The 9885-nt window shown below is 44.2% G+C and overlaps 1 protein-coding gene across 1 annotated transcript in view; it reads right to left on the bottom strand.

The window, feature by feature from the left end:
- Positions 1–9885, bottom strand: part of OGFOD3 (2-oxoglutarate and iron dependent oxygenase domain containing 3) — a 176857-nt gene that overhangs the window by 106066 nt on the left and 60906 nt on the right. Inside the window, exon 5 of the mRNA XM_019501553.1 lies at positions 175–239. Within this exon, the coding sequence (XP_019357098.1) occupies positions 175–239 (65 nt within the window). The remainder of the gene's footprint in view (positions 1–174; positions 240–9885) is intronic.

Below are 9885 nucleotides of genomic sequence, written 5' to 3'. Positions count from 1 at the left end.
ATCTGATGCCATGGAAGTTTTTACAAGGACACAAGAGACAACAAAGAATCCTACAAACCCCTGTAGAGTTATCTGTCACCCCCCCACAATGGAAGTCCTTTTTCAACTGGAAAAGGAACAGAGTGCTCAGGCTGTAAAATGACAGAGGACAGAGAGCAAGTCACAACCTTTTACCTGTACAAATTAACAAAATGCTTCCCCAGTGAAAGTGCTCCAGAGTGCAAATCCAAGATTGAAGCCTGGGAAGGAGACACACATAGGAGACAGAGTGGAGAAACAGCAGTTGGGGGAGGGGGAAAAAAAAACAAAATATATATTGGTAAGTGCTGAAAAGTTTATGCCATCTTTAAATGTAATCATATTTTCAATAAACTACCCTAAATTGAATGCTATTTCCCTCCACCTTCTAAATAAAATTTGTTTTCAACACTGATGCAGGATTTCAAAATCTATTCCATCTTAGATCTTTATAAGGCTCCTACCAGTTGACTGTTTAAGAAGAAAAGGATGGTCCTACAATTAAAGCACTAAATCAGGACTGTGAACATTGGGGTTCAATTCCTGATTTTGCCATACAATCCCTGCATAACCTCAAGCAAGCCACCTTCACTGTTCCTCAAGCCTTCTTTGTAAATTAGAAATGCTGATGTTTCTATTCCCCTTCCAATTGGGGCCTGTGGAAGTATAAATTAATGAATATTTGTGAAATGTTTAGACACTGCAGTAACACCAAAGTGAGAGGGGGCATAAGTAGCCAAGGAAGCTTTGTATCTATTCTTTTCCCAACCTCTAATTCTTGTCCAGTTAAACCTTTCTTTCCCCTCACAAAAGTGAAACTAAGTTTTCCACAAGCTACTCATGCACTTCACTCATTATGAAGAAAGTCAGTTTGAGAAGAACAGTTATGTTTCTGAAGCCAAAAATGAAATCCTGTTAGACTCAAACGTGACAAAGGCAATTCTAACATTTTAATTACTTTAAAAACCTCTTCTCAACTCAATTCTGAAAATTCAGCCTATTTCCTTAGTCTAGCTCATATTCTGCTCCAGGCCCAAAAGCAGTAAGAAAATATTCACTTTTTCCTGACTAGAAAGGTACCTCTTCCTTGGTGCTCAAAAATATTGGATAATATATTCAATATCTGGTAACAATTTTTTCTCTGGCTCACACTGACCAGGGGACATGTGCTTAGTAAGGGTGCACTGAGAAAGATTTTCTGGGCTGATATTGAGGGCCAATTATTGATCTGCCATATCAGCCTATGCCTACCCGACTGCTGATATGCAGCCTGGCAGCATGGAGAGCAGCACCCGGCTGGTAAGTCTATTACAGGGAAGGGACGTGGAGGGGGCCGATTAAGGCCCTCCATGGTGAGGGAGGGAGTCTGGCTGGGGATGAGCCTGGGGCAGGAGCAGGGGCAGGCACTGCCCAGCTGGGGTGGGCCAGAGTGTGGGACAGAGCCAGCAGTTCATCCAGGGAGCAGAGGGAAACGGGGGCAGCTTCCACCACTGTACGCACCCTCAGGGGAGGCATAAGGGGCATGTACCCCCGGATCTGGGAACAGGGCAAAGGTGGGCTGCTGCTGTGTGCTCGGGGCCGGGGCTGATCCAGCCTCTTCTGGTGGCTGTATTCAGGCTGGGCCATGCGGGAGGCAGCGGCACTGGAAGGAGGGAAGGGCTATGGCAAATTCTAGGGTAACTGTAGCCCCCCCACAGCCTCCCTCTCAGTGCTGCCACCACCCATCCCAAGTGCAGCTGACAGGAAGAGGCTGGAGTACCCCTGGCTCTGAGCACACAGCAGCAGCAACAGCCTGCCTTTGCCCCACACACAGATCCAGAGGGCACATGCCCCCCATGCCTCTCTTGGGGGTCTGCACAGTGGTGGGAGCCACCCCCACTTCCCACACCCCCAGACAAGCTGCTGGCTCCATCCCACACCCTAGCTGGGCAGCACCTGCCCCTGCCCCAGCCCCACTCCATTTCCTCACCACAGGGGCCTCGATCTGCACGCAGCATTTATCAGCGACATTACTGGCCACATCAGCCAAAAAAAGCTGATTGCCAATAATTTCAATTTCCCTTTTATCGGTGCTGATACAATATGAACCAATGTATTGCTGCACCTCTAATGCTTAGTTTGATGAGCTGATCCCCATATAAAAGCCAATTCATTTAATGGATATTTTCAGTGTGAACAGGATCCCAAGTGGCAATAGCTAGTTAAACCTGTTACTACCTAAATAAATAATAATACTGACATCCTCTGACTTATAAAATCATTAAGTAACCCTGCCTTCCTCAAAGCAACAGACCATGGAACTCTGCTACATGCCTGACAGGGCTTATGGGCAATCAATCCATTTCCATAGGTTCCAGGCCACAGTAGCAATCGGAGTAGGTCATATGCCCTGACAGAACTTTGAACTCCATCTTCCTGGCAGAATGTGACCTAGAGTCCGGTTTTGATGGCCTCCTCTCCTTAGAGATAACTGCCACATTTTCATCATGGCTTAATATTATTTGGACTCCCAACACAAGCCACAGCCTAGCGATGCTTAGGTAGTTGCTCAGAACAGTGACATGTGGGAATGTTAAGAAGCTGGGCTTCGGCTCCCAACGTAGCTGCATGCCCTCCTACGCCTGAACCTTAAACAGTTTCATCAACCCTGGGGACCATGCCAGAAAAGGGCCCTGCAGGTGGCCATATTGCAACAAGTGACCCAGCTAGGGGGCTTCAAATACCAAGAGTTGAAACAGGGGATTCCTAGTGGATTTGGCATCAGTCCCCATGAAAAAGGAGAAACATGCTTGCAGCTCTGCAGGGAATCCCAAACAATCAATCTGGCTAATGAAGACTCCCCACAAAATGGAAGACATTCACAGCTGAAAAAAATAACGGCTGCAACAGGAGGCCTAGAAAGCCAGATGGAGCAGGTTGAAAAGGGAGCTGAGAGGAGAATGAGTATTCCTCAGGCCTGCCTTTGCAAAGGGAAAAAAGACTGAATGCCAGAAGAGGACTTGATTATATCGGGACACAGAGCTTCTATTTGTTCAAATGCGGTCCTGAAAAGAAACTGAACCACATCTCTGTGCTGAAGTCACCTTAGAACATTAAGCACTTACTGACCTTTCGGCACCATTTTCTACATTTACAAATATAGGCTGGAGGAAGCCTGTGATAGGAGTGCATTCACACCTTAACCTCCTGACTTTAGTCCTCATTTCAACTCCACTCTGCCAGGCTGAAATCTCTATGAATGTCTAGAGATGGTAGAAATGTTGCTAACACTTCCACCCATGCACATACCTTTGGAGCCAAGAACTCATTACACAGAAGTCCTAGTATAAGGCAACTGTGCTTTCCTTAAAAGAACAAAAAAAAAAAAATATATAAGCATTTTCCTACTCTTCAACTTTGTCAGGGGTCCTAAGTCATATCGGAGAAGACGATTCAAATGAAGCTTGTACACACTGAGCATTTCTCAGCCAAGGAGGACAAAAGCAGCTCTCCACCTATTTTAAAGCAAGGAATAAAGGGCATACTTCATGCCTGATTTGATCAAGATCTCTTAAAATAGATGCTCAAACAAATATCTGTTCTCTACCCCAGAAATTCTGGGTATTTTAGAAAGAGATCATTTGAAAGGAACAGAGGCATAAACTGCCCTCAAAAGGCAAAACATATCCCTGGTATTAAATGCACAGCCTGGCAAGGCTCAGTGCCTGCATGAGTTCCCCTGATCTTTTCCATACCAACTTTCACTTGCTTAAGCTGAAAGGTGAAAAGGAAAGTCAGTTCTACATCACTAGCTACGCCTCCACAAAGCCAGACACTCCTGTTCACAACTACAAGCAGACAAGCTCAGATTCTCAAAACAATCCCGTGTTTCAACCTCCACCTTAATTTTAAAACAGGTGCAGAAGATGAAGAATGCATCCATCTATGGTGATGCATAACTCTTCTGAAGACTAGGTTCATCATATATGAATCACAAGTCTGACTCATCTACCTATGCAAATTTGGAAGCTGCCAGCCAGATACCAGAGAGCACAAGTTACCACAGTTATTGAGGAAGCCCAAAACAATATTTTGCTCCAGTACATAATGCACATGTGCTTTGGATACAAATTAAATGCTTCTTGTTCACTTAAATTGATCTAGATTTCATATGATGCAAATCTTGCTTTGCTCCCCTGCTTATTACCACTATTATTCTGAGACTTTCCTCAAATAACTCATACCATAATCCAGCAGTTCACAACCTTTATGGATTGCAAACTGAATTCTGATGGAAGCTCACCTTTTATAAATTAATTTCCATAAGGTTCACAAGACCACTTTTAAGAGCCACAACACCACTTGGGTTTGTGACCAAGTATCAGAACCCCTTCCCTATTCATCCCAAAGAAAAGAAATAAGATATGGTCAGTTCCTTGCAGAAAGCTTAAAAAACGCACCGATAGCATAATCTCACATGCCTGACCAAAGATCATGCACAGACAGGCTACAAAAGGTGTACAGGGACTGGCGTCCAGCAGACAGAACCTTATAATCGTTTACGAGGAATTAAGAAGCACCTTCAAAGTGATAAATTCAGAGCAAGTGAGCACTGGTGAGCCACAATGGAAGGCTCAGAAAAAACAGCACTGAATCAACAACGGAAGCTTTGAGCCCGTTCTCTAATCATCCAGGGAAAGGACTGGTCTAAACAACACTGATACAGAACTGAAAGGGACACAATGCAAAACGGAAAACACACACTGCCCACCATGGAGTGACAGCTGTAGTCAGCACCTGTGTGCAGAAACACCCAGTCACAGCAATAGCTGCTTAATCAGCAGCTTTGTTCCTATCCTGTTTTCAAATAACACTCCCAACAACACCAATAGCCACTGGGGAGCACCAGAGCCCGATGAATTGTTATTATTGGGCACTGACTTTACTTATGCAGTTGCAATAAGATGCTTAATAAAAGTAAGACTATATCAATTTCCAACCTGTAGGGAAGAGGTGGGACAAAGTGGGGGGGCACAAAAAGAATGTAACAGAGGGCCTGGGAAATAAGTAGCTGGCAGTAACTGAGGGACTCTCCAAGCTTCAAGAGAGAAATTGGGACAAGGAAGAGAAATTACTACCTGCAATAAAGCTGTTCTTAGCCCAGGCCTGCGCACCCAGAAGAGAGACTCCGAGTGGAGGGAACAGCTGTATGTGCTGTTTGTCTCCTCCAGTGTCCAAGAAATGTAGTTCTCCATGCACAAAGAGGACCTATACATCTAGCCTTCTGGGGTTTTCTGGCTGTAGGAAGGAATAGCAAAGAAACAATAGGGGTTGTCACCAACAGCTGTGGCAATAAATGGAACAAGACGAATCTACGCTGGAGAAAAATCATGACGACGTCAAGCATAGAAAACATTATGAATCAGAGTTTGAACACTAACCCCAATTGGGATACTGCATCAGGGAAGCCATGGAAAGTGGAAGGCGATTATCTCTGTATAGAAGAAAAACAAACTTAGTTGTGGCAAGTAGTGACAGAGCTAATGTGAGTGACGCTCTGCAAATAAAAATAAGGAATAATAAGCAGAGCTATCTTATAGCTACAGTCTGCAGAGAGACTCAGGGGGAGAGGTGCATCAGCAGGTGACGTTCGCCTTCCGGTCTTCCACACGAGGTCAGATTAGATGATCAAAACAGTTCCTTCTAGCTGTGAAGTCTACAAATATTAATCAACAAATGATTACTAAGGGACCTGGCAGAGAAAGCCTAACACAAGGACTGGGTAACTCCAGCACTCCAGGAGTTTGCTGAGAATGTCCTAATACAAAAGAGTGGAAAAGGCAACAAGAAGCTAGCACCTTAGACTTACCCTTTCCCCTCTGTTAGGAAACTTAACAGATCTAAAGGATGGAAACACCTGATAGGACAAAGACCACGCTTTAAATTCAATATTCTTAGCCATAAAATCATAAATAACCCCCAAATCCTCTGAACTTCAGCAAATCCAAATTAAGAGACACAGCAAACAGTATCAAATGTATCTAGCTGCTAAAAAATGAATATGTATAAAAAGATGAGAAAGCTGAAACAGTCTGCATCTCTGTAAGCAGCAGCTCAGTGCTGGAGTACAATTAGAAACAGTAAAAAAATCAAATTTGGCTAAAAGGAGGCATAACAAAAGGATCTATCAAGCAGGGAAAGGACTGATAACAGAGATTTAAAAGGAAGAGCTACTCATAAAACAATGCACACATGGGGCATACGTATTCAAACATACACTGCAATTTTAAGAAGCTGGCTAATTCAAACTGGGTCTACTGTTCCTGATTTTTTTTTTTTTTAAATGTACAGGAAGAGTAGTTAGACAAGATAAAGTGCAAAACACTTTCAACTAAACCGTCCAAAAGATAGGCTAGGAGGGAGGATGAAGGCTTCAAGTAAGATAAGATGCTTTTTCTCTTAAAACCAACCTCAATGCCCGAGTATAACTCATCCAAACCTGACAAGGCCTGAGAGTTGAAAGATGTCCCCAAGACCTTTTTGGCTGAAAGATATGTTAAATGTGAGTGTATGCATTAAAGAGGAGGGAGCAAAAAGACACGCAATACTAGACAGAGAAAAAATATGCAGCAGAACAAAAGCACTGAAAAGCCTCTGTTCCAAAGTACTTCTTTCAGCGGACACAGAAAAAGGGAGGGATAAAGCCGAGGGAAAAAGGGAGGGATAAAACTCTCCAAAAATCTCAGCTCCAAAGTAGCAGATAAGCTTCTGATTCGAACAACTGAGTTTATACCACAATGGAGTTCTGTGATTTTATGCACCAACCAAGAGGTGATGTGCCCCAGAGTAAGCCTGGAGTTCAGGAAAGCAGAAATCCTAACCTAGAGAAGGAAGTGGGGACCAAAGCAATTAAAAATCAGTCTGACAGGACGTCAAGGGTCCCAACTTGACTTGCACCAAAGATAGCTACATTTGGGGAAGTAACAATTACATTAGTTTATTTCAAGAAAAGTAATCAAACATTAATTTGCTGAAAAGCAGAGCCACCTCCATGCATTCAACAGAACATGAGCAAAAGCAGCCAGTCAAGAGATATGATTTCATATACTGCAATAATCTCTCACACTGCCCTGAGATTCCCATGAGCACTCCCCACTGGAAATTTTAACGAAATGTGTTACTGGTATTCAAAGTCTACCCATCTGAACTGTAACATCAGCAGGAAATATAAATAAAACATCAGCACGAAAAGATCATCATATCAGCTGATATCGTAACGTACGACATGCTGTATAGGAGTTAAGGTGGTATTTGCAAATACTGAAGTAGAAGATCCATTCCCATTAGACGCTGAAATACTTCACTCCCTTAGAAAAAGGGTCTGTTGTCATCAGTAGAAAACAACTGACCTGTACTCAGCAAAAGAAAATAATTCTACATAAAAACAGGGCTGTTGTGAGGATTCAGGACTGTACAGTTCTTTACACATAACATACTTAGCAGGTATAGAGCATTGTGAATTCACAGCATGCGGGAACAATTCCACAAGAGGTATAACACCCTTCTCCTCTTTCCTAACTCCACTTTCACCCACAAAAGCCTCCCAGCAATTTCTTTTAAATGCTCAAGCCAGTGCATGTTGCTCAGTAACACCAGACCCTTCCCACTGGTGCATAAAGCCAGTCACTCTCTGGATTCTCCAAAGCTGGCAGACAAACTCTTGTCAAGTGAATATTTTCTTCTCCATGCCACTGGAGTTATGCCAATTAAAAAACAGCAACAGAGACCTTCTGGAAAAGAGATACCCGATTTGGAAGCAATTTCTCCTCTGTATCAACTTCCCTCATTACTTACTACTAAGGATACCTGCATGGAAAAGAGAACAGGGGTGGTTTTAAGCCTACCAGCTCCTTCTGCTCATTCCCTTTTTTTAAATTTTTAATTTGATGTCCTCATTCAGCAATATACTAAAGTAGGTGCCTGTCTTTACACTTGTGAGTAATCTCATCAGGCCGTTAGTGACAGTATAATCATCTCCAACAACAGAGCAGTATCATCTTATCTCACACAGCATCCCCCCTAATAAGACATGCACCTTATCTGGGGAAGCAAAAAGAAGGGAAAAAAAATAATTTTCCAGACATGGTAAAATGCTCAGGCTTTGGGGTCTGTGGCAGAAACACTGCAGGGATCCTGACTGCTGCAGCTGTGGCTGTGAGAGGGTCAACATTACAGCTCTGAACTCGCTTCCCTCCCTCGCTGAGGCTAGCAGAGGGAGGGAAGCCACCCTGCAGCACTGCCTCCCTGCTTCTATTCTTCAGTGCATCTATTCCAGCAAAAACTCAGTTTCCCTGCTTAATACACATGGCCTGATTTTGGAAGGATGATATCTGATATGCAAGAAAATACAGTACGTCACAGGCTTGGTCTGCACCAGCGTGCTCACCTTATAGCTTCACAGGCTGGATCTGGCCCATGGGCTATGTCATGGACTACATGGAGATTGAGCTGTGAAAATGGAAGCACAGAGGCTTCCTCGGCATTCAGCAAGCAGAAAGCAGATGGAGCCAAGCATGAAGGACCCGAGGGGATCCAGATTATCTTAAAACCAAGTGGAGCTAAGCCTTTGGGGTCTGTGACAGAAACAATGGAAAAAAATTACGCACCCCCTTGTCTTTATAATAGAAGACAATGCCACCACCATTTCCCAGGGAGAAAGGAGGCTCCACGAGGAGCATGTAACGAGGTGATGCAGAGAAGCACCCCGTGCGTAGGGCATGGAAGGGAGAGAGAGAACAATTCCTGACATAAAACATTTCACCATTAATCTTCCCAGTCACCACAGCTTCTGCCCCAGGTCCATTTAAAATCTGCCCCAGACTGGATGCGATCAGTTAATGGGAGGGTTTCTCAACCCAAGGGGAAGCTTTTGCTTCCTCTCAGGAAGGAGCTGCCCAGTGAGAGAAGCAAACAGAGAGGGCTCAGTTTGCCCCTATCTACACCCATGGGGGTAGGGGGCTATATCCTTTTCTCCGTCATCTCCCACACCCAGTTGTGCTACTGGGCTCTGCCTCCACAGTACAGGACAAAAAGACTAACTTATCCCCAAGCCACTGCTGTAGATTTGAGGGGACTCAGGGTGTAAGTTTTCAGGGAGACACCAGTGTTATCAGGGTGGACTCGACTGGACTCCATTAGTGCTGCTCAGGGGTTAGATGTTACCAGTCCCGTCAGGACACACACTGTCAGGATACTGTCTGTGATGCTGTGTCCTTAACAACTTCACTGTTATAAGAAAGAGACTGCAGGCTTCAGTTCTTACTGACAAAGAGATCAGCCAGTTTACTGACTAAAAGAAGCATAGATGCTAACATCCGTGGCACTTGCCAGGTTATTTACAGGCATGGACATAACCCCCAAGCCCTATGTAAACTATTAAGGGTTCCCAAGCCTCTTTTTAGACACCAAAAGAGCTTCATGTTTACACCAGACACATCCTAGCGCTCAACAACTACTAAACCCTCTTTAATTATAAACATGCACATCCTAAATCTTGCCAATTAGCACATCCTTCCCACAGGATAGAGACACCTGTCTGCCAGGTCACTGATCTTTGTTTGATGTTCTGACCCAGCCTTATAAATTCGCTATCTGTTGGGCTTGAAAACACCTCTAAAACTGACAAGCTACTTTATCAACACTTCCATGCAAGCCTATATGGTATGCCTAGTCTGGTATTCATTGAAGCCAACTTCAGTTCATGCTATGACCAGGGCCTCTGTCCAATTTCAATACGCACTAACCCATGGTTGTATTATACTGCACCAGGGCCTACCCAGGGTGCAAGGACCTGAGAGGGGGAGGGAGCAGCTAGGAGTGGGGCGGCAC

This window comes from Gavialis gangeticus, unplaced genomic scaffold (assembly GCF_001723915.1).
Source record: "Gavialis gangeticus isolate Ggan-Ray unplaced genomic scaffold, GavGan_comp1, whole genome shotgun sequence".
Taxonomy (NCBI): domain Eukaryota; kingdom Metazoa; phylum Chordata; order Crocodylia; family Gavialidae; genus Gavialis; species Gavialis gangeticus.
This window is presented reverse-complemented; position numbering and strand designations above follow the sequence as displayed.